At 54.3% G+C, this 25308-nt stretch overlaps 1 protein-coding gene across 1 annotated transcript in view; it reads right to left on the bottom strand.

The window, feature by feature from the left end:
* The window catches only part of LOC120381973 (zinc finger protein 850-like), a 754134-nt gene that overhangs the window by 710526 nt on the left and 18300 nt on the right, over positions 1-25308 (bottom strand). Inside the window, exon 4 of the mRNA XM_039500144.1 lies at positions 16222-16226. Within this exon, the coding sequence (XP_039356078.1) occupies positions 16222-16226 (5 nt within the window). The remainder of the gene's footprint in view (positions 1-16221; positions 16227-25308) is intronic.

Raw genomic sequence — 25308 nt, 5'->3', positions numbered from 1 at the left:
ATTTGGCCTTTGTGTCCCAGTTCATTACATTTAAAACATCACCCAGCTGACGGGTCACTGGGCCGAGGTGGGTTGCTGGAGACTGAGGTGGAACTGTAGGTGGTTTGAGGTTTTACTTGGGTTGCAGCTGGGGTCTTGATTGGCCCCGTGTGGTAGGATTTATTGTCCGTTTGTCCCTTGTTAGATTCGCTCCCCTGGGTGGTAGCTTTTTTCTTTTCTGCCACAGCCATCCATTTGGCTCCAATCTCCCCTGCCTCAGTGAGATTTTTTGGTTTTCCATCTTGTATGTAGCATGTAATGTCCTCAGGAACCCCATCCAAGAACTGCTCCATCAGTATCAGGAGGTTTAGTTCGTCCATGGATTTAACATTGGCTCCTGATAACCAGGAAAAATACTGCTTTTCAAGGTAGTGGGCGTGTTTTGGAAATGACACCTCTGGTTTCCATTTCTGGGCTCTGAAACGCTGACGGGCGTGATCAGGGGTTAAGCCCATTCTATATCTGGCCTTGGTTAGGAACAGTTTATAGTCGGTCATTTTGTCCTTAGGCATTTCAGCTGCCACCTCGGATAAGTCTCCACACAGCTGTGACCTCAGCTCTACCATGTACTGGTTTTCAGGGATGCTGTACCCAATGCAGGCCCTTTCAAAGTTTTCTAAGAAGGCCTCAACGTCCTCACCTGTCCTGTAGGTGGTAACTCTTTTCCGAGAAGGATGATCAGTAGGTGGAAGAGGGTTTGGATTGGTTGGATCATTCTGCTTAGCCTTTTCTAATTCCAGAGCCTGTTTCTGGATTTCCAGTTCTTTCTCTTTTAACTCCATTTGTCTCCTGTGCTCAGCCTCTTTGGCTCTGTGGTCCTCCTCTTTGGCTTCCATCTCTCTCTTGTGGTTAGCCTCTTTGGCTAGTTGTTTCTTCATCTCCTGTGCTCCACCTCTTGTGCTACCAAATGTGCTTTAGACTGAGAAAGAGAGGGGAAAAAAAAGTCCCCCTCCTCTTCACAGCACTAAACAAACCGGTCTAACAAGTGCCTCTTGCAAATTGTAAGTATCTCTCAGTAGGGGTCTCTTCTACCAAAAGCCTTGTTAGAAAAACCTCCTTCCCTCCAGCCAGCCTAGCTGAAAAACTCCTAACAATACCTTGTTAGAAGCTGAATACTTCTACCCGCCCCCTCTTCTCAGGCTGCCTCCCTGCTCTAGAGGGAAAGATTAGCTCTCAATGGCTTCTGGTTCTGAATACCATCCCACCACTGCCTACCATGTCATAGGTCTTCTCCCCACTTGGAGCTGTTGGGTTCCAAGATGGGGACCTGCATGGACTCCCCTAAACTAAAATCCTAGTTTAGATCTGGTTTTCGCTGCCACCAGTCAGTTTTCTAAGTGTCTGACACACTGCCTGTTCCCTCAAACTTCCCCTGGGAACAGAGATTCAATCTCCCTGAATCTCAACACAAAGGGAAGCAGCCCACTTCCCCCCCTCCCTCTCTCTCCTAGCCTACTCCGGAGAGAGACACACCGATTCAACTCCGTGAATCAAACCCAGGAGGACTCACTCTTCCCCCCCCCCTTCCCCTGAATTTCCACAAGAGAAGTTATTAACCAAGTCCAAAGAAAAGAATTTATTATAAGAACAAAAAGGAAGTACACTATCTCTGTAATACGTGCAGGGAGGCATTGATGGCTCCGCTCTCCTTGAGCCGCAGGCCGCAGTTGCCAGTGCACCGGTTGTCCTCAGAGACAGCCACGTCAACGAGGCAGAGCTTGGCCACGCAACGGCAGTGGGGGGGGGGGGGTGTCTGAATGACCTCGATGGGCGCGGCGCGTGCTGGAGAGTGAGCGGCTCGCTTGACACGTCCAGCGGCTCGGGTGGTGCTTGCCGCTCTAGCCGCCCTCTCTGTGGTCTGGAGGTCTCTGCGGGGAATGCTGCCAGGGCTGGGGGACGGTTAGTACTTGCGGGGGAGGGGCGCCATTCCCTGGCCTGTGCGCGCGCTGCCCTGCTGGGGCTCTGCGCGCCCCCCCCACAGTGACTGAGGCGGTGGGTGGGGCAGGATGCCTGGGTCCTTTCTGTTTTCTGAGCAGGGAGCTGGAGCTGCTGTATCCTGCCCCCCAGGCCAGGGCTGGGGAGCCCTGAGAGCCTGGGCCTAGCCCAGCCCCATGGGGGGGGTGCACGGGGGGGGGGTGCGCTGTGCCTCCAGTGTGGGCTGAGACAATGTCTCGTTGCTCCCCCTGTGGGGAGTAGCTGGGGGTAAGTGCGGGTGGCTGTGACATCCCAGGTGAACAGTGCTGCAGGCAGGTGCTAATGAACACCAGCTTCCCCCTCATTGTTCTCATCCTTCTCTCTTAAGGAGCGCTTAATCCTAGAGGTAGGGCTGGGAGCCAGGACTCTGGGGTAATCTCTCTACACGGGAGTGCTGTCTAGTGGTTAGAGCAGGCCAGGATTGGGGCCCTGAGCCCCCTTACCTTGCTACAGTGGGAGGACCACATCCTGTTTCTGGGCCCCGGCGGGGGCCTCGCTGTGGTGCAGAGGCTTGGGCTGACAGGCCTTGTCCAGCAGAGCCATGGCTTCCCTCTCCTTCAGCTTCTGCAGGGGAGGCCGTGTCAGTGGGGAGGCACAAGGGGGCTGGAGGGAACCAGGGAAGCGTTGTGGGTTATCTATGGGAATAGGCTATGGGGTGGGGCTCTAGAGTCCTCAGGGATGTGGGGCTCACCCACCTCCACCTCGCGGCGCCCAGTGACTCCCCCCCACACAGCCCCTCCCCAGGGCTCCCACCCCTCACCTGAGGGTCTCGGCCTCGGGGGGGCTCCTCCTCGGGACGGCTCTTGGCTCCGGGGCCGGCACCCTCACTGCCAGCTCCAGGGTCCTCGGGAGGTGCAGCTGTGGGAAGAGAAGGGTGAGGCCAGGCTGGGGTCTCCCTGCATTCATCCCTCAGCCCCATGGAGCCCAGCCTGGCCCTGCCTTACCTGGGGCCTGCAGCGTCTCCTGGGTGAAGGGCCGGTTCACCACCTGCTTGGTCTTGGCAGCAAAGTTCAGTGTGTCAAAGTAGAAGTGTCGCTCCGGGGTGACATTTGCTATGATCACACTGTGAGCCAAGCCCCCCAGGGAGTCCTGGGGAGAGAGAGAACCCATGAGTCCTGCACCAGTCCCCACACGCTGGCAGGGCTGGGCAGGGCATTGGACTGTGCATTTGGCGCTGCCCCTTCCCCGTATCTGGTGTTTGTCCCCTTGGCTCTCTCTGCTCCAGGCCCCACATCTGAGAGTTTGAGTTTGATGCTGAGCCTCTGATGTCCAACAGCTCCCGGCTCCATTGCAGGAGAACAGCAGGTGGGAGCAGAGCTGGGGCAGCGTCCTGGTGTCTGCACCACCCCCCTCCAGGATTGGACCCCAGCATCCGTTCCTCCCCTGCCCTCGGGAGGACCCCAGCACACCTGCAGCAGGCGGGTGAGCTCGCTGTCGCGGTACGGCATGTAGGGCAGCCCCTGGTTGAGGGCCTCCACCACCTTCCTGAGCACGTGCAGGGAGGCATTGATGGCTCCGCTCTCCTTGAGCCGCAGGCCACGGTTGCCACTGCGCCGGTTGTCCTCAGAGCCACCCAGGTCAACGAGGCAGAGCTTGGCCATGCGACGGCAATTGGTGCGATCTCGGATGACCTCAATGGGCGGGGGGTCACAGTGCGTGCCGAAGAGTGAGAGGCTCGCTTGATGCGTCCGGAGGCTCGGGTGGTGCTTGCCGCTCTAGCTGCCCTCTCGGTGGGCTGGAGGTCTCTGCGGGGAATGCTGCCCGGGCTGGGGGATGGTTAGTACTTGCGGGGGTGGGGCGCCATTCCTCGGTCTGTGCGCGCGCTGTGCTGCTGGGGCTCTGCGTGCGCCCCCCAGTGACTGAGGCAGTGGGGGTGGGTAGGATGCCTGGGTTTTTTTTTTTTTTTTTGAGCAGGGAGCTGGAGCTGCCGGATCCTGACCCCCAGGCCAGGGCTGGGGAGCCCTGAGAGCCTGGGCGTAGCCCAGCCCCAGGGCTTGACACTGGGGGGGGGTTCCCTGTGCCTCCAGTGTGGGCTGAGACAATGTCTCATTGCCCCCCTGTGGGGAGTAGCTGGGGGTAAGTGCGGGTGGCTGTGACCTCCCAGGGGAAGGCTGCTGCAGGCAGGTGCTAATGAACACCAGCTTCCCCCTCATTGTTCTCGTCCTTCTCTCTTACGGAGCGCCTCTTCCTGCGGGATTTCCTCCATGATGGTGTTTTCGGCATCAGCTCAGGTTCAGCGCTTCTCTTGTGTTCTGTTTTTAGAACAGCAACTTAAGGACTTTATTTCCTTGCCTGAACATGATGCTGTTCAACCCTTAGCAGCAGCATGTTATTCATTACAGTGGGGACAAAGCCAAGTGATGCCATAAGGCCAAGGTAATAAAGGTAATAGGTAATAATTGGAGATAGACCAATCTCCTAGAACTGGAAGGGACCTTGAAAGGTCATCAAGTCCAGCCCCCTGCCTTCACTAGCAGGACCAATTTTTGCCCCTGGCACATTTCCACCCCTGCTGCCCCCCAGCACGCTGTGCCCAGCCCCTCTCACCTGCTTCCTCTGTATGGGCAGGATCTCTTCGGCTCCACTGGGCATGGCCTGCTGCCCAACGGGGGTCTGCCCTGCGGAGCAGGGGGCAGGGTTTGCTGGGTAGGAGCTAGGACTCCTGGGTTCCGTCCTGGCTCTGGGAGGGGAGTGGGGTCTAGTAGTTAGAGTGGGGAGGGTGGGGGGCTGGGAACCAGGGTGCCTGGTTGTCACGGAGTCACCGGGCGATGCTCTGGAACTGCTCCCCACCAAGCCAGTCAGAACTTTGGGGAGCCTCCTCCCCCTTGGAGCAGACTGTCTGCAGGGCAGGAAACTCACACGGCTTCACCTCCTGGGTCTGACCTTGGAGCATTCAGCATCCTCCGCCCCTCCATGCACTTCCCACAGCGAGCCCGTCCTGGGGGGGCCACAGGGTCCTGCCCCCCCACTGCACAGTTTTACTCTCAGCCAGCCAGTAAAACAGAGGCTTATGTGGTGACAGGAACGGGGTCTAAAACAGAACTTGTAGATACAGCAATCCGGCCCCCTCGGCTCTCACTCCTCGTCCCCCCCACGTCTGTCCTCACTCCTCGTCCCCAGCCAGCTCCAGACGAACAACCCCCTCCAGTCCCTCCTCTGTTCAGCTCCTTCCCCGGGCCAGGAGGTCACCTGACCTCTGTCTCCCACACCTTCAGTTGGCACCTTTGCAGAGGAGGGGCCCAGGCCATCAGTTGCTAGGAGACAGAGTGCCAGGCATTTAGGTGCACTGGCCCCTTGCTCTGCAGCAATCACACCCCCTTATCCCACCACCTAGGTAGTAAGAACTACATAGGGGACTGTAGTGAGTCGGTGTGGATCCCCTCCTGCCCGGCAGAGGGAGCTCCCTTGCCAAACCCCCAGTGGCCCCCTTCATTGAGCCAGACTCCCGAGGGTTATTCATGACACTGTTGTGCCCTGTGGACCCTGGGGTCAGAAGCAGCTGGTTGTTCTGCACCGTCCGTAAAACGCCTTTGAACGGACGTGCGACCTATGAAGAGAGCAGAGAGCATCAGAAGGGGATCCAGAATAGGCAGAGGCTCATGTTGACGCTGTCGCTCTTTCTCCTTCCGGTCATGTTCCCTCTGTCACGCCTCATGTTCCCTCTGTTCCTTACGATCCTCCAGCTCTCTGTTTCATCTCTCTCTCTCTCTCTCTCCCATTCCAGCCGCTTGCGCTCCACGGAGGTCGAGCGTCGCCAGGAAGATCCCCTGCTGGCCGGGGGGGTCCCGGTGCCCTTGGTGGTCGCTGGGCTCCTTCTCCCCCTCCCCCTAGGCATAGGACTGAGGGGTCTTGGGAAGCCCTCAGCAGCTGGCTGACCACTCCCCGCAGGGCCAGACACTGGTACCTGGGCTGCATCGGCCTGGCTGCTTCCCGCAGAGACAGGGATCGGTTCATTCACAAGATCTCTCTCCTCCAGCCGGGCAATCAGCTGGTCCTTGGTGAGCTTCCCACTGTGCAGCCCCCTCCGCTGGCACAGCTCCACCAGGTCGCACTTGCGCTGCTGGGCAAACATCTTCCTGCTGGCCGCTCGCAGGCCGGGGTGCTCGCCGCTCCCCACGGGTTCCAGGGGGACTCCTAGTGTGCCAGTCCTTGAGGTCACCCCCTCTCTGCCAGGGTCGAGCTGCAGCCTCCTCCGCCCCTGGGACCGCTCGCTGCGATCCCCCGGGGGACCCTGTTACTGCAAAGTCCTTCTCTCTGGTCACACTCTCCCAGGGGTTAATTGCTCCTACAATCGCCCCTTTGCTTTACTGCTCTCCAGTCACTTACTGCAGGAAGCGCCGTCCACGGGGCTGCCACCAGTTGTCACGGAGTGTGGGGGAGTCAGGCCCTGCACCCCCGGGATCCCTGCGATTCACCAGGACTCTCAGCCAGCCAGTAAAGCAGAAGTTTTATTTAGACGACAGGAACACAGTCCAACACAGGTCTTGCAGGCACAGATAACAGGATCCCCCCTGTTAGGTCCATCTTGGGGCCCCAGGTGCCCCACAGCCCGCATTGGGGATCAGAGCCTTGTCCCTGCTTCCCCTCTTTCCCCAGCCAGCTCCAGTCTGCCCAACCCCCTCCAGCCCCTCCACTCTGCTTAGCTTCTTTCCCGGGCCAGGAGGTCACCTGACCCCTTTGTCTCCAACACCTTCAGTTTCACCTTTGCAGGGGAGGTGCCCAGGCCATCAGTTGCTAGGAGACAGAGTGTCAGGCATTCGGCTGTGCTGGCCTTTTGCTTTGTTAGATACTTAAGATCTGCACCCAGCATTCCCAGCCCCCAGTACGAACAGTCCCACTTCGTCACATAAACCAATCCCTAAGAAAAGACGGTTACTCACCGTAGTAACTGTTGTTCTTCGAGATGTGTTGCTCCTATCCATTCCAGTTAGGTGTGCGCGCCGTGCGTGCATGGCTCTTCAGAACATTTTTACCCTAGCAACTCCGGCGGGCCGGCTGGGCGCCCCCTGGAGTGGCGCCGCTATAGCGCCAGATATATACCCCAGCTGGCCCGTCCGCTCCTCAGTTCCTTCTTGCCGGCTACTCTGACAGTGGGGAAGGAGGGCGGGTCTGGAATGGATAGGAGCAACACATCTCAAAGAACAACCATTACAATGGTGAGTAACCGTCTTTTCTTCTTTGAGTGATTGCTCCTATGCATTCCAGTTAGGTGATTCCCAAGCCTTACCTAGGCGGTGGGGTCGGAGTGAGACGTGGCAGAGTGGAAGACTGCTGAGCCGAAGGCTGCATCGTCTCTGGATTGTTGCACCAACGCGTAGTGGGAAGCGAAGGTGTGGACAGAAGACCAGGTGGCCGCTTTACAGATGTCCTGGATGGGTACATGGGCCAGGAAGGCGGCAGACGAGGCTTGCGCTCTTGTAGAGTGAGCGGTGAGGCGGCTAGCTGGTACACGAGCAAGCTTGTAGCATGTCTGGATATATGATGTTACCCAGGAGGAAATCCTCTGAGAGGAGACCAGCCCGCCTTTCATGCGATCAGCAACCGCCACGAACAGCTGGGGCGAACGCCGGAAGGGCTTTGTCCTTTCAATATAAAAGGCGAGGGCCCTGCGGACATCCAGGGTGTGAAGCTGTTGCTCATGACTTGAGGCGTGCGGCTTCGGGGAAAAAAAACGGAAGGAAAATGTCCTGGTTTAGGTGGAAGGCCGACACCACCTTAGGGAGGAAGGCCGGGTGTGGACGAAGCTGCACCTTGTCTCCGTGGAAGACGGTATACTGTGGACCAACCGTTAGGGCATGGATCTCGGAAACTCGTCTTGCTGACGTTATAGCGATGAGAGGCCGTTTTCCATGAGAGATGGATCAGGGAGCACGTGGCCAAGGGCTCGAAGGGGGTCCCATAAGCTTGGCCAGAACTAGGTTCAAATCCCAGGACGAGGTAGGACGCCATATCGGTGGGTACAAGTGGTCAAGGCCCTTAAGGAAACGGGAAACCATCTGGTTGGAAAAGATGGACCGTCCTCCTACGGATGGACGAAAGGCAGATACGGCTGCCAGGTGTACCTTCAAGGAGGAGACCATGAGTCCTTGTTCCTTAAGGGACCAGAGGTATTCCAGGACCGTAGGAATAGGGACCAGGAAAGCATTAAGGCCTCTCTGATCACACCAGAGTGCAAAACGCTTCCATTTCGCGAGGTAGGTTGAGCGAGTGGAAGGCTTCCTGCTTTCCATCAGGACTTGCTGCACCGCCGCCGAACAGTCACGCTCCGCGTGGGTCAACCACGCAGGTACCAAGCTGTAAGATGGAGGGACTGTAGGTCCGGATGGCGGAGTCTGCCGAAGTCCTGCATTATGAGGTCCGGCCATAACGGAAGGGGAATGGGATCCCGAACGGAGAGCTCGAGCAGCAGAGTGTACCAGTGCTGCCGTGGCCAGGCCGGAGTGACGAGTATGAGGCGGGCCCTGTCCCTCCAAAGCTTGAGTAGCACCTGGTGTACGAGTGGGAACGGAGGGAAGGCGTAGAAGAGGTGATCCATCCATGAGCAGAGGAATGCGTCCGACAGGGAGCCCCGGGAGCAACCCTGGTAAGAGCAAAACTGGTGGCACTTCCTGTTCTCCTTGGAGGCAAACAGGTCTGTCTGGGGAAAGCCCCACCTTCGGAAAATTGTGAGCACCACATCTGGACGAAGGGACCACTTGTGGGAGAGGAACGACCTGCTGAGATGGTCGGCCAGCGTGTTCTGCACTCCTGGAAGAAAGGACACTGCCAGGTGAATCGAGTGAGTTATCCAGAAGTTCCACAGTAGCATTGCTTCCGTGCAAAGCAGGGAGGAGCGGGCCCCGCCCTGCTTGTTGACATAGAACATTGCTGTGGCGGTGTTCATGGACAACACGACGCAGTGCCCTTGAAGATGGGTGCGGAAGGTTTGACACGCCAAGCGGATCGCTCGCAGCTCCCTGACGTTGATATGGAGGGAGAGCTCTCAGGGCGACCAGAGACCCTGGGTGTGTAGGTCGCCAAGGTGTGCCCCCCAGCCCAACGCCGATGCATCCATGGTCAGGGTGACGGATGGGCGAGGAGGACAGAACGGGACTCCTGCACACACGACCTCTGGGTCCAGCCACCAGCTGAGCAAACTGAGGATTGGCTTCGTGACCGTGACCACCATGTCCAGGGGGTCGCGGTGCGGACGGTACACTGATGCAAGCCAAGTTTGAAATGGGCGAAGGCGCAGCCTCGCGTAGGTTGTCACGAACATGCAGGACGCCATGTGGCCCAGGAGGCGTAGGCAGGACCGAACCGTTGTTGTGGGAAAGAATTGTAGATCCCGGATGATGGAGATCATCGTCTGGTGCCGAGGTCGAGGGAGGCAGGCTCTGGCCAAACTGGAGTCCAGGACCGCTCCGATGAACTCCACCCTTTGTGATGGAGCTAAAGTGGACTTCTCGGCGTTTATCAGAAGGCCCAGGTACTGAAACAGGGCTAGGATCTCGGCCATTTGACCTGCTACCAGCTGTCGGGATGGTCCGTGAACCAGCCAGCCGTCGAGATACGGGTACACGTGCATGCGACAACGGCGGACGGCTGCGGCAACCACTGCCATGCACTTGGTGAAGACCCTCAGCGCGGTCGAAAGGCCGAAGGGTAGCACCGCAAACTGGTAGTGTGCAGTGTTGACTACGAACCGCAGTCATAGTCACTGACCGCTAAGAGACAGAACAGCCTGTGCATGAGCCCTTCTGCCACCCAGATGGTCCTACCTATCGAACATCTTCCTGGCCTCCTCCTCAATTTCCCGCAGCCAGGCGAAGTACTCGTCAACTTCCTTCAAGAAGTTGGAGAGTTTCTCATCGCGAGCCTTCAGCAGGCGAACCTCCAGCAGGCGAGTGGGACCTTCTGCCATGGCTCTGGCTGAAACACAGGGCGGGCGGGGGAGCAGATGTTCATTAGCGCCTGCCCCTGCTCTAACCCACCAGCCCCCACTCCCCTTCCAGAGCCGGGAGAGAACCCAGGAGTCCTGGCTCCCAGCCCACCCTGCTCTGCCCACCAGCCCCCACTCCCCTTCCAGAGTGGAGAGAGAACCCAGGAGTCCTGCACCAGTCCCCCCATGCTGGCCAAGCTGGGCAGGGCATTGGACTGTGCATCTGGTGCTGCCCCTTCCCTGTATCTGGTTTTTGTCCCCTTGGCTCTCTCTGCTCCAGGCCCCACATCTGAGAGTTTGATGCTGAGCCTCTGACGCCCAAAAGCTCCCGGCTCCATTGCAGGAGAACAGCAGGTGGGAGCAGAGCCGGGACAGCATCCTGGTGTCTGCACCCCCCACCCCCAAGGATTGGACCCCAGCATCCGTTCCTCCCCTGCCCTCGGCAGGACCCCGGCACACCTGCAGCAGGTGGGTGAGCTTGCTGTCGCGGTACGGCACGCAGGGCAGCCCCTGGTTGAGGGCCTCCACGACCTTCCTGAGCACGTGCAGGGAGGCATTGATTCCGCTCTCCTGGAGCCACAGGCCACGGTTGCCAGTGCACCGGTTGTCCTCAGAGCCAGCCAGGTCAACGAGGCAGAGCTTGGCCACGCGACGGCGGTGGGGGGGCGCTCGCTGGCTCCGTGCCACCCACACCAGCAGCACGGCGTGGCTGCGGCTCGAGCGGTCCTTGAGCTGCGTGGAGGCTCCCGTGCGGTTGCGACTGGCGGGCAGGTGTTGACTACTAACCGCAGGTAGCGTCGATGGGGAGGGTAAATCGCGATATGGAAGTACGCGTCCTTCATATCGAGGGAGACTGGTTTGCCGCCCGGATCCAGGGAGGGAATGATGGTCCCCAGGGTTACCATGCGAAACTTGAGCTTGAGCAGGTACCTGTTGAGCTCCTGGAGGTCTAGTATAGGTCGGAGACCTCTCTTCGCCTTGGGGATTAGGAAATATCGGGAATAAAATCCCCTGCCTCGCATGTCGGTCGGCACCTCCTCTATGGCACCCAAACTCAGAGTCTCGACCTCTTGCAAGAGGAATTGCTCATGAGAGGGGTCCCTGAAGAGGGTGGGGGTGAAACAAACTGAAGGCGGTACCCATACTGGACCGTACGAAGTACCCAGTTGTCCGTTGTTATTTGGGACCACGCCGGGAGGAAGTGGGAAAGACGGTTGCAAAATAACGGGGAAGGATCCGGTAAAGAGTCTGATGGGCCGTCCTCGGGCGTCCTATCAAAATGCCTCCTTAGGCCCTTGAGGGGCTTTGGAGGGCGCCTGGGACTGGTTACGCCGGTTACCCGATGGTCTGTGGCGGTTTAGGCGTGACCTGGCCTGATTAAATGGCCGGTACGGCTGCTGCCAGAACGACCTCCGCTGGGTAGCCGGTGTGTGCATACCCAGGGTGTGGATGGCGATTCGACCATCTTTGAGGGTCTGAATTCTTGAGTCCGTTTTCTCAGAAAAGAGACCCTTAGTGTCAAAGGGGAGGTCTTGCAGGGTGTACTGCACCTCGGGCGGCAAGGTGGAGGACTGCAACCAGGAGATGTCTCATGGTCACCCCCGAAACCAGAGTTCTGGCTCCGGAGTCTGCCGAGTCCAGAGCGGCCTGGCGGGAGGACCGGGAGGCTTTCTTGCCCTCCTCAAGGAGGGTCGAGAATTCCTGACGGGAGGCTGTCGGGATCAGCTCCGTGAATTTGGAAAGGGACACCAAAGTGTCATAGGTGTAGCGACCAAGGAGAGCCAGCTGATTGGCAATCTGGAGCTGGAGACCACCAGCTGAATAGACCTTCCGGCCCAACAGATCCATTCTCCGTGCGGACTTGGATTTTGGCGCTGGAGCGGGTTGCCCATGCCTCTCCCGGTCATTCACGGACTGTACTATGAGGGAGTCCGGAGTCGGGTGCGTATAAAGGTACTCGTAGCCACTGGGAGGAACCGAGTACTTGCGTTCCACTCCTCGAGCAGTGGGAGGGACGGACGCCGGCGACTGCCAGATGGTAGTGGCATTTTTCTGTATGGTGCGGATAAAGGGTAGGGCCACCCGCAGCGGGGCCTCAGCTCCAAGCACCCTGGTCACCGGGTCGTCATCCTCGGCGACCTCTTCAATGGGGGGGGTCAATAGCCTGTGCCACCCGTCGAAGGAGGTCCTGGTGGGCCCGCAAGTCAATCGGAGGGGGGTCCGATGTAGATGCCCCCGCCACCGCCTCGTCCAGCGAGGAAGACGAGGACAGGCCCTGGACCATGGCCTCTGGAGGTGGTTCTTCCAGGGGGTGGGAAGCCGCCTCGGCTACAAGACGCTCTGCCGCTACAGGTGGCGGTGGGGCCTCACCCGGTGGTGATGGAGGAGGCCTCCTGATCGTGGCTTCCAGCACCCTGCGTTCAGAGCCCCTGGGGCGCGGGGGGAAGGGGAGCCCTTGAGCCTCGTGGTAGGCCCAGGGGGTCCAAAAGCCCCACTGCTGCGGACCGTCGTCTTGCCCTTGGGGGTCGGCCCGGAGATCTCCACCGCTGTCCGCCTGAGAGGCGACCGAGGGTTGGCGAGAAGGCCATGGGGGGGCAGAGGCGCTCAGGGACTGCGCCGTCGATGCCGCCGGTCTGTCCCTGGACGGTACCGGGGATCGGTGCCGGAAGCGAGAGCGGGACCGTCGACCGTGCCGGAAGGTCGACCGCAATCTCGACCGATGCCGGTGGGAGCGGCTTCACGAGTCGCGGTGCCGGGAACGGTACCGGGATCCAGACCTCCTTCGGTACCGACGGTCTGGTGACCGGGAGTGGGATCGCCTCCGGGAGTGCAACCGGTACCGCGATGCGGAGCGGTACTGGGACTGCGACCGGCGCTGAGACGGGGAGCGGTACCGGGATGGTGATCGATGCCGGGATCTGGATCGGCGTGACGGCGACCGTCTCCGGGATCAGGACCAGGACCTGGAACGCTGTCTATCCCGTCTGTCAGGGGAAGGTGGCCTCATCATAGCCGGCTTGCCCGCTGACTGTACAGCCCTCACCGGTGGTGCCGGGGGCCGGAGGCTCGGTGCCTCTGTGAGCTCAATGAGCTCTCTCGCCGTCGAGAAGGTCTCGGGCGTTGACGGGAGAGGCAGCTCGACTGCGGTTGGCACTGGGGAGCAGGGCAGTACCGGACTCAACGGCTCTTGCGGTGCCGGAGTCGACGGTACCGTGCACGTTCTGTGCACCACCACAGTCAGTGCCGGAGGTGCCGGCGGTGGCTGGCCGAGGGGTCCCGGTGCAGGGGGCTTGGAGGCCGTTTGCGCCGTCTTCCGTTTCCTCGCTGGAGAGAGGGAACGGTGCCGGGACACCGGTGCTGGCTGAAGAGTTTTAACAGTCTCGGTACCGTACCGACTCGGGACCGCTGGTGCGCTGCGTGCCGAGGAGGACTTCGGAGCCGCTTGGGTCGGCCCGGCAGGGCTAAGTGCCGACTCCATGAGGAGCTGCTTCAAGCGAGAGTCTCTCTCCTTCCTTGTCCTTGGCTTGAATGCCGTGCAAATTGGGCACTTGTCTGGCCGATGGGACTCCCTGAGGCAGCGCAGGCAGGAGTCGTGGGGGTCACCAATCGGCATGTGCTGCTAGCAAGCTGAACAGGGCTTAAACCCCGGTGCCTTGGGCATGAGCCCGCACCGGTTGTGGAAAAAGAGGGGCTAGCCCCCCTAATTCCCCTTACTACACTAACTAAACTATTTAACTATCTTAACTAACTATATAAACTTATATAAGGAGAAACACTAGGGTTGTGGAGGTGAACGGAGCACTCCACTGTTCCAACGGCCGTCACGGGTGGTAAGAAGGAACTGAGGAGCGGACGGGCCGGCTGGGGTATATATCTGGCGCTATAGCAGCGCCACTCCAGGGGGCACCCAGCCGGCCCGCCGGACTTGCTAAGGTAAAAATGTTCTGAAGAGCTGTGCACGCGCGGCGCGCACACCGAACTGGAATGCATAGGAGCAATCACTCGAAGAACTCTCCATTGCGATGGTTAAAAGTTCCCACTGGCTAGTCCTATAAAACAGTAGGAGGAAAACACCAAGCAAAGGCTGCTTTTCACAGGGGCGCATTTGCAGAGATAGGCTCCAGACTCAGGAGGTGCCTGTGGCACACGTCAGAAGGACCCATAGTACTGACCGCTGAGAGAGACAGAGCAGCCTGTGCACGAGCCCTTCTGCCACCCAGATGGCCCTACCTGAGGAACATCTCCCTGGCCGCCTCCTCCATTCCCCGCAGCCAGGAGAAGTGCTCCGCCTCCACTTCCGCGAAGAAGGTGGAGAGTTTCTCGTGGAAAGCCTGGAGCTGGTGAGCGAGACCTTCCGCCATGGCTCTGGCTGAAACACAGGGGGGGGGGGGAGCTGGTGTTCATTAGCGCCTGCCTCCTGCCCCCGCTCTAACCCGCCAGCCCCCACTCCCCTTCCAGAGTGGAGAGAGAACCCAGGAGTCCTGCACCAGGTCCTACCTGTTGAACATATTCCTGGCCGCCTCCTCCATTCCCCGCAGCCAGGAGAAGTGCTCCGCCTCCACTTCCGCGAAGAAGGTGGAGAGTTTGTGGTGGAAAGCCTGGAGATGTTGAGCGAGACCTTCCGCCATGGCTCTGGCTGAAACACATGGGGGGGGGGGAAGCTGGTGTTCATTAGCGCCTGCCTCCTGCCCCCGCTCTAACCCACCAGCCCCCACTCCCCTTCCAGAGTGGAGAGAGAACCCAGGAGTCCTGCACCAGGTCCTACCTGTTGAACATATTCCTGGCCGCCTCCTCAATTCCCCGCAGCCAGGAGAAGTGCTCCGCCTCCACTTCCGCGAAGAACGTGGAGAGTTTTTGGTGGAAAGCCTGGAACTTGTGAGCGGGACCTTCCGCCATGGCTCTGGCTGAAACACATGGGGGGGAGGGCGGGGGAGCTGGTGTTCATTAGCGCCTGCCTCCTGCCCCCGCTCTAACCCGCCAGCCCCCACTCCCCTTCCAGAGTGGAGAGAGAACCCAGGAGTCCTGCACCAGGTCCTACCTGTTGAACATATTCCTGGCCGCCTCCTCAATTCCCCGCAGCCAGGAGAAGTGCTCCGCCTCCACTTCCCGTGGAGAGTTTTTGGTGGAAAGCCTGGAACTTGTGGCGGGACCTTCCGCCATGGCTCTGGCTGAAACACATGGGGCGGGGAGCTGGCCTCCTGCCCCCGCTCTAACCCGCCAGCCCCCACTCCCCTTCCAGAGTGGAGAGAGAACCCAGGAGTCCTGCACCAGTCCCCCCATGCTGGCAAAGCTGGGCAGGGCATTGGACGGCGCATCTGGCACTGCCCCTTCCCCGTATCTGGTTTTTGTCCCCTTGGCTCTCTCTGCTCCAGGCCCCACATCTGGGAGCTTGATGCTGAGCCTCTGACGCCCAAGAGCTCCCGGCTCCATTACAGGAGAACAGCAGGTGGGAGCAGAGCCGGGACAGCGTCCTGGTGTCTGCACCCCCCACCCCCAAGGATTGGACCCCAGCATCCGTTCCTCCCCTGCCCTCGGCAGGACCCCGGCACACCTGCAGCAGGTGGGTGAGCTTGCTGTCGCGGTACGGCACGCAGGGCAGCCCCTGGTTGAGGGCCTCCACCACCTTCCTAAGCACGTGCAGGGAGGCATTGATGGCTCCGCTCTCCTTGAGCAGCAGGCCGCGGTTGCCACGGCTCCGGTTGTCCTTGGAGCCAGCCAGGTCAACGAGGCAGAGCTTGGCCACGCGACGGCGGTGGGGGGCCGCTCGCTGGCTCCGTGCCACCCACACCAGCAGCACAGCGTGGCTGCGGCTCAAGCGGTCCTTGTTCAGAGTGGAGGCTCCCGTGCGGTTGCGACTGGCCGGCAGGAAGTGCTGCTCAAAGTCCTTGAAGGTTCTCAGCTACCGCTCAGTCAGCCCTGGGATCAGGATGTTCTGGTCCCGGTCCTCCCGGATCGGCAGGTCCTGCTGGGACGGCTCCAGCAGGTCCAGCACCTGAGTTGGGGGAACATCAGGACTGCCCCCCACCCGGGCTCCCCCCCGCCCCACCCCAGGCCGCCAGGGCTCCCAGCCCCCCAGCCCTATCTTGGGCTGTCAGGGCTCCCAGCACCCCCACACCCCAAAGGCCAGAGAGGAGGGGCTGAGAGTCTGTTTGGAGCTGGCTGGGAAAATGGAGGGGAGCCCAGATAGGGCTCTTGGCCTCCTCCCCAAGATGGACCTAACTGAGGCAGCTCCTGTTGTCTGTACCTACAAGCTCTGTTTTGAACTGTGATCCTCTCATCTCATAAACGTTCTCTGTTACTGGCTGGCTGAGAGTCATGGTCAATCGCAGGAAACCGGGGGTGCAGGGCCTTGTCTCCCCCAAACGGGGACACCTACCAGTGCATCTCCCTCCTGGTTCACCCCCCACATACACCTGCCAGCCCCACCCGGACTGGTGGGTGGGAATTGGGTCATATTTTGATGAAGCCTGTGTGCCTCGGTTTCCCCTCTGTGCTGCATCGTCACGCAGTGGGGAGAAGGTCCGTCGGCCCACAGGTGTGAATGGCTCCAAGCTGTCTGGAGCCTTAGGCCCCATCAGTGGTGTTTCTGAGAAGACAATGGCAACCCCAGTCACCTGGGCAGACCATGGCGGGCCCACCTCTTGGCAGCGTTTGCCCAGCTGGAGAAGCAGGACCAGGGAGGTGCCGCTGGTTAAAGGTCAGCTGCTGAGGGCTTTGGGGACACACCTGAACCGGGCCAAGGGGAGGTCAGAGCAGAGGGCTTGGGCTGACCAGGATGGGCTGGGCTGTAACTTCCCTCTGGCTAACCAAGGATTTGGCCCACTGTCCAGCCGGCTAACGAACCCATTGTTACCAGCGCTGGCTGCGGGGCTCTGCAAATGCTGCCGGAGATGGTACAAGTCTCCTCTGGGGTCTCAGGGGGCAACAGGCTCCTCCAGCCTAAGGAGGTGGCGGGGCCTGTGGCTTCCCCTAGAAGAAGAGTGGGACCCCTCCGGAGTCTGGCTCAATGAAGGGGGCCCTCCTGTAGCCCTAAAGATTAATCTGTTGGTCTGTGTAAAATGTCTTTTTGATAAAAGTGTGTAGGCTGCATAGATTATAGAATTATTTACAATAGCTGTAATGCAAGACACCTACAGACATCCAGGCCAGACAACCTGGCCAACTTCCTGTGTGACGCTGAAAGCAACCTTTAGGACCCTTACTCAGAAAAGTAAGAATAGAATACAAACTTACGCAAATGTCTGGGGACCTTTCACCTAGTAAAGGGTGGAAAGTGGGGATTTTTGCCCACAAATCTAACAAGTACACCACAGATGCGTACATATCTGTCACTCATACGCATATCTGTTGGCCTATGAGGGATGGTACCCTAACCTTTCCGTGGGGGAAGGACAAATTTGGGCATAGGAGGAAGGATTTCTCCTTATAAAAAGGGTGTTGCTACACCATATGGTAGGCGATATATCCAGCTATTTCCTTATCGTCTCCCCTTGTCTCCCCTATGAAGGCTGTCAACTACTGATGGTATTTATACCTACAGCTGTGAAAAGAGAGGAATCTAATTTCTGCTTTATCTTTTAAAAGCATCTAGTTTATAGAGGTCAACTTATATTCGGTCTTTTTATTATTTCCTTTTAAAATAAGTGTGAAACCACACCCAAGTGTCTATTGCACAAGGTAAATTTGTCATAGGTATATCTCTTATAGAACTGATATTTGTAACTTTGTAATCTCAAACTGCTTTTAACATTTACTTATTGTTTCATTGATTTTAAATAATAGGTCTTAAAGACTAATTTTGTCTCAGTGTAAGTTCCTGTCATATACCCCAATCTCCTTGTATAAATTCTGTGAAGCCTGATTTAAGATGAACTCTTATCTTTTGATCACACATATTGGCAAACCATACCCATATTATTATCTATTAATTATTACTAATATTATTAATTAATTAGAAAATTCATTACCCAATAAAACTAAACTAAGTGGATAAATTCCACTGACCCTACTAACCCACCCCAAATCAGGCTACAGGCTGGCGACCATGAAGGGACTAGATTTGAGGAGTGTGTGACAGGAATTTTAGGAATTCCAGACATTTCTGGACCCTTTAGAGAATTCTTCTTTGAAACATGAGTAAATAGTTAAAATTTTCAGTGATCTGAGTTGTTCTTGAAACAGAGTCAGGTTAACTTCCTGTGGTTGCTGCTGGCAGCAAGCCCAGTATTTCCATTTTGTATTGTGGTTAAACATCCTAAGGTTTTTACTTCCACTTTAGCCTAAAGGTTTTAACTGTATTGATAGCTAATTAAAGTAATATTGTTTAAAAGTGATACGCGCGCAGAAAGGGGCTTTGTAAGTTGAAGTTATAACGAATGGTACCGATAAGATATTCGCAGTTGCACGGAATTCAGTGACCCACACTAGTGGTGGGGGGGAGTTAATAAAGCAAGGTATTAATAGCTGCCGGAAAGGCCGCAATCAGTCAGAACTTGAATAGTTCAAAGATACCTTATCTCAGTCCCCTTAACTCTTCTGGACTGCACCTCTGATCCGTCTGCCTCAGTATTCCCCCGATATTTGGCAGGTCCCGACAGAGGGGAAAGACCTCTCGATTTGCTATAAGCCATCGAGAGAAGAGAGGGAACCACGCCCACTCCCTCTATTTACTTGGGACTTTTATGATCTAAAGTGTTAAACCGGTTAAGGGGTGTTATTTCCTGTTTCTGCGAAGGGACGCCTTTTTTTTCGTATCAGAAATAAATCAACAGAGTATTGATTCTAGTGAATATACTAGAAAAGAAAGAGATGAATTCTCTATTTCGCATTAAGAGTATTAAAAGTGAAGAAAAACAAAAGAGCTAAAGTGGTGAAAGGAATAGCTGTTGAATGCCTGCTTGTGGTTTGTAGTTCATTGGGAAAGAAATTGGATAAAAAGATGGAGTTACTCAGGGAAGTTCAGCAGATGCTGGTAGCCTATAGAGTAGACCGTGGTTGGCTGTTGAGAAAAGATTAAAAAATTAGAAAAGGGAGAAAATATAGTAGAGGAGGCTGAAGAATTGATTCCCATCCCTATTGGTATGGTGGAACCGACAGAGGTAGAAAATTCTATTGGACCAGTGACTAGAAGTAAAACAAGAGAATTAGCTCAAGCAGACACAGTACCTTCAGAAGTGGAGTTGCAGATTGAATCTGTGGAGTCAGAAGAGGAAATTGGTAGTGCAGAAGCTACTGACAGTCTGCTGATAAAAAAAAAAAAGAAGTTCTGAGGTGACAGTTCAGGAGGTGGAGACAAGTGTCACAGAAAAAGTAATCTGTGACACGTACGAAGAAGCAGAGAGAGAGGAAAATCTTTCCTTTGATAGAGACAGCTTCTGTGAATGAAGAAGCAGTGCCTTTAGAATCAGTCATTGTTCAGGGATTAGAAGATGCAGTATCACAGGTAACACTTGTAGCTAATGCATGTGATGTAGTAATCTCTAAGTTACAAGGAGAGCTACAACAACCAAGGAATAGAATTCCTGCTCCTCCACCCAATTTTACATTAGCACCATATAGAGCAGAAGATCCAGTCCCTTTGGGTGGACATTTATTGGCATTTGGGCAATCAACATTGCCTAGACCCCAAGAATTTTGTGGGTCCCCTACACCTACGTGGTATATGCTGGTATCACCTAGTGTATCGGTAGAACGCCCTACCACATCAGATTTTAGTGGACTAAGGGATGTCCTGTGTCAGTGTGGAGATGCTCTGAATGTAAGCCATAGACATTTCATGGAAAGTTATCCTAGATACCCAGGATTATCTCCAGTGGAAAGTTTTGATGGTTCAGATGAGGAAAATGTGAATCTAGGTGGAAGGAGTCAAGGAATAGAAATTGTAGATATAAGCTCAGATGAAAGCTCAGGTTCAGATCCAGAGGAAGGAACTGCAGGTTCTAATTCTGATAGTCCTGTAGCAGTTGTTACAGATATTAAAACCTTAGACCTAGTAGCTAAGCAAGTAGGAATGATGGAGGATTCTTCAGTTGCTATGCATGCACAACGTGTGCAGGAGACAGCAAAAGTGTTTGGCTTACCAAGGGAAGATTGGGTTAAAATCTTACAACTCGTAGTGAATCGAGCATTGTGGAGTACTTTGCCACTTAAGTTTAGGGTAAGAGAGAACTTTTGAAGAGACAGTAGCCCTATTGGAACATACTCCAGCTTGCCCTGGGTGCTGGTTAGCAATTCTGTTTAACTTAAAGCAGAAACCTAATGAAACTCCACATCAGTTTCATTTGCGGTTAAGTGCAGCTTGGCGGAGTCATATCAAAGAGGAAACAGATGAACTGCCATATATCAGTTTGCTAGTTAATAACTCTCTTCCCCAGTTAAGAGAAATGGTTAATATGCACATAACATGATATTTCTTTAAAAAGAACATTAGCCTTATTGGCTAAAGCATATGCACAGGGAGGCTCTAAATTAGGTCGGCGTGGAGCCCTGGTTGCAGTACTTCAGGAACCACAAACTAATCCTACGGTGAGGATTGAGGGACCTCGACCTCAACCGGGATTAGGACGAGGAGTTCCTAAATTCCCTAAGTATCAACGTTGGCAAAATGACCCTAACCCACGTAATAACCCTGGACCTTCGAGTGGCCAGGCCCCTCGACAGGGTTATGCGTTTGGATCCTATGCAGGAGCCCGGGATCGTGTTCCTTTCTTTTCAGATGCTGCACAGAACAGTTCACGTCTGCAGAGACCTAAATCACCGCCTTTGCACAAAACTGAGGACTCAGTTGTGAAAATGTTTAGAATAGTGCAACAGACGCTAGAGGCTCAACGATGGGCTATCCGAGAACTTCATGCCCGTGTGAATGAGCTGATGATGATGGAAGGCCAAGGCTCAGCAACCTTGAACCGTCCAGTGGCCTCCGTTGATCCATCCCCTTTTCCCCAGTGGACAGCCACTCCTCCAGAATTGGCTGCCTCTGAGGAGATAGAGGAGGAAACCCTTGATTGTCTGACAGCATATGCTGCATGACTACAAACAACCCCGAGTGTAGTCATAACCCCGTTAGGCAGAGATACAAGTGGAAGACCCACAATATCTGCAGTGATAGAGGGACTCGACAGGAATCTCATTATAGATACTGGAGCAGCAATCAGTATTCTCCATGTCGAGGATCCTAGATCCTCTCCTCTATCATCAGGATGTACCAAGACACTTGCAACTTTTGCAAGTAATCAGGTTGTTACCACACTTTCTACACCCCTTGAAGTACAAATAGGTCACCTAAGAAAGAATCATACTTTTGCATTAATGAAATTAGCAGACCCAAAGAATTGTCTATTGGGAACTGATTTCTTATACAAACAGGGATGTGTTCTTGATTTGTGTAACCAATTATTGTGTCTTTGAGTAGAACAGGAAAAGGATGACTCTCCAGTAGTCATACCTGAGTGTGGCATGGTATCTCCAGTGGAGGACTCTGAACCTGAAGGATATGATTTGGACAAAATAGTGGCTAAACATGCAGACCAACCTGAGTTACAGGCATTACTGTACAAACATGCAGATGCCTTTGCTAAACAGAAACATGATTGTGGATGCATGGCCGTCACTATTGTAGAAGGAGGAGAAATTTCAGCCCAAAAACAGTATCCTTACCCAGAACAAGCAAATCCATACATAGAAAAGACTATTAAGTCTTTGCTGACACAGGGAGTACTACGAAAATGTACTTCCACTGCAAATTCGCCTATTTGGCCTGTTAAGAAACCAGATGGTTCGTGGCGTCTCACAATAGACTACAGATGCCTAAACCAGGTCACACCAACTTGTGCCCCCACAGTGGCCAAAATGCCAGATCTAATCAAATCCTTTGATTCAGAGGCTGTATGGTTTACTGTATTAGACATCAGTAACAGTTTTTGGACATTGCCATTGGCACACATTTCACAGTACCGTTTTGCATTTAGTTTTCAGGGAGTGCAATATTCTTAAACACGTTTGCCCCAGGGATATAAAAACTCTCCAGCTTTATTCCATGCAGAAATGAGACGGATACTGTCACCATTTTCTAAACCAAATGTTCTATTTCAATATGTAGATGATCTGTGTTTAGCAACACAGACGAAAAAGGAGCATTTAGAAAGACTTGACGAGCTCCTGCAAATTCTAAAAGAAGCAGGGTTAAAGTGCAATCCAGCCAAGGCCCAGCTAATGGCTAATTGTGTCTCTTTCTTGGGCCTCACCCTGACAAAATGGGGTAGGACCCCAGCGCAACAGAAGGTGGATGCAATCCAAACATTGCCTTTACCACAGGAACCTACGGCTTTAAGAGCTTTCCTAGGTTTAACTGGGTACCACAGGGATTTCATCCCTAATTTTGCTTCTATTGCAGGTCCTTTGTACCAACTTCTAAAGAAAGGTGCACAGTGGGAATGGTCTGAGCAACACACGGAGGCAGTATCCCAACTAAAACAGGCCATTATCAAGGCTCCGGTGTTGATCACTCCAAATCCTGAAATACCCTATCATCTGGAGGTAGCGGTGAGTGTTAATGCGTTGGCGGCTGTGGCCTCACAAGAAAGGCATGGGAAAAATCAGACCTGTGGCCTATGCCTCACGTTTAATGTCATCAATTGAACTCAAATATGACAATTGTGAAAAGTATCTATTGGCAACCAGTTGGGCCATACAACACTTTTCTTTTCTAATTGGCCTCAGCCCGATCATATTACACTCATCGCACACTCCTCTTCAGTTTTTACTGTCCAACAGGGTAAAAGATGGGCAAGTTTCAAATGCTCGCCTAGCCCACTGGGCATTACTACTGCAAGGAAAAGATATCGCAGTCAAACCTATTAGGACACCATCCTTGTTACCAACCGCTCTATTGTATCAGGGAGAGCCACACAAGTGTCCCAACTTTGATCAATTGGATCTAAGGGGGGAGGAAAAACAAAAGCTCTTCCAACCTTTAATCCAGGAGACAGATTCCATTAATAGGTATAAATTCTTTGTTGATGGTTCTAGTTATTACCATCAAGGCAAACCCTATACTGGGTTCCGAATCTATGCAGTTCCCCCTGAGGGGAAAGGAGAGAATCATAGAATCTCAGGGTTGGAAGGGACCTCAGGAGGTATCTAGTCCAACCCCCTGCTCAAAGCAGGACCAAACCCAACTAAATCATCCCAGCCAGGGCTTTGTCAAGCCTGACCTTAAAGACCTCTAAGGAAGGAGATTCCACCACCTCCCTAGGTAACGCATTCCAGTTCCTCACCACCCTACTAGTGAAAGTTTTTCCTAATGTCCAACCTAAACCTCCCCCTCTGCAACTTGAGACCATTACTCCTTGTTCTGTCATCTTCTACCACTGAGAACAGTCTAGATCCATCCTCCTTGGAACCCCCTTTCAGGTAGTTGAAAGCAGCTATCAAATCCCCCCTCATTCTTCTCTTCTGCAGGCTAAACAATCCCAGTTCCCTCAGCCTCTCCTCAGAAGTCATGTGCTCCAGCCCCCTTATCATTTTTGTTGCCCTCCGCTGGACTCTCTCCAATTTATCCACATCCTTCTTGTAGTGTGGGGCCCAAAACTGGACACAGTATTCCAAATGAGGCCTCGCCAGTGCTGAGTAGAGGGGAATGATCACATCCCTCGATCTGCTGGAAATGCCCCTACTTATACAACTCAAAATGCCATTAGCCTTCTTGGCAACAAGGGCACACTGCTGACTCATTTAGCTTTTCGTCCACCGTAACCCCTAGGTCCTTTTCTGCAGAACTGCTGCCCAGCCATTCGGTCCCTAGTCTGAAGCAGTGCATGGGATTCTGCCGTCCTAAGTGCAGGACTCTGCACTTGTCCTTGTTGAACCTCCTCATATTTCTTTTGGCCCAATCCTCTAATTTGTCTAGGTCCCTCTGTATCCTATCCCTACCCTCCAGCGTATCAACCACTCCTCCCAGTTTAGTGTCATCTGCAAACTTGCTGAGGGTGCAGTCCACACCATCCTCCAGATCGTTAATGAAGATATTGAACAAAACCGGCCCCAGCACCGACCCTTGGGGCACTCCACTTGATACCGGCTGCCAACTAGACATGGAACCATTGATCACTACCCGTTGAGCCTGACCATCTAGCCAGTTTTCTATCCACCTTACCGTCCATTCATCCAGCCCATACTTCTTTAAGTTGCTGGCAAGAATACTGTGGGAGACTGTATCAAAAGCTTTGCTAAAGTCCAGAAATAGCACATCCGCTGCTTTCCCCTCATCCACAGAGCCGGTTATCTCCTCAGAGAAGGCAATTAGGTTAGTCAGGCATGACTTGCCCTTGGTGAATCCATGCTGACTGTTCCTGATCATTTTCCCCTCCTTTAAGTGGTTCAAAATTGATTCCTTGAGGACCTGCTCCATGAGAGCCTTGGGAAAGGGCATATTCATGCACTCCACATTCGGCTCAATATGCAGAATTAGCTGCAGTGGCTTGTGTGTTGGAGTACTGTGTGCAGTTCTCCATCACCACCACATACCAAGATATCTGTCTGTTTTCAGACTCTGCATGGGTATGCAATTCTCTCAGAGTTCCTACCATATTGGGAAACAAATGGATTTACATCTTCTGATGGCACACCTATTAGGTATGCATCACTGATGAGATATATCCATTGGTTAACAGTAATAGTTACTGTTTCAGAGCAGCCAATCAAAGTAAAAAAAGTAAAAGCTCACTGGAAATTGGACCCTTATGCTATGGAAAATGAGAGAGCTGATAAATTGGCCCATGAAGGAGCCCGATCAGGAGAATTTTGGGAAGGTAAGGATCAGGAGTATTCTATTATTACCCCTAATCCTAAATGTCCTATAGCTGCAACTAAATTGGTACAACCCAATATACCAGATCTAAAAGATATGCAAAAATTGGATAAGGACATAATGAGAGTAATTTTAGAGCTTGCCAAAATAGACAAAGAGGGATCACTAACAATAGACCCTTTGTACAAACGACATGAACAACAGTTACAAGTCGTAGATGGAGTTCTCATGTATACAGGAGGTCCTTTCCCTGTGTGGGTAGTTCCAGCTCACCTACGGAGGGAAATGATGTACATGGTCCATGACACTCCTACAGGAGGATATCAGGGAGTGGACAAAATTGTACAACATCTTACATCTGTAGGATGGTGGCCACCTCTTAGGATGGATGTGCAACAATATTGTGAAAATTGTCTGGCATGTGCCCAAGCTAATCCTACTCCATCCAAAAGAAATGCGCCACTAAGATCCCAGGTGTACGAAGGTCGGTGGATGGCTTTGCAGATTGACTTTGTAGGTCCTTTGCCAAGGACTCAGAGGTAATCAATATTTATTACCAATCCATGCA

This window comes from Mauremys reevesii, linkage group 14, assembly GCF_016161935.1.
Source record: "Mauremys reevesii isolate NIE-2019 linkage group 14, ASM1616193v1, whole genome shotgun sequence".
In the NCBI taxonomy this organism is placed as follows: domain Eukaryota; kingdom Metazoa; phylum Chordata; order Testudines; family Geoemydidae; genus Mauremys; species Mauremys reevesii.
The sequence above is the reverse complement of the archived record's forward strand: the minus strand, read 5'-3'. Positions and strand labels throughout refer to the sequence as shown.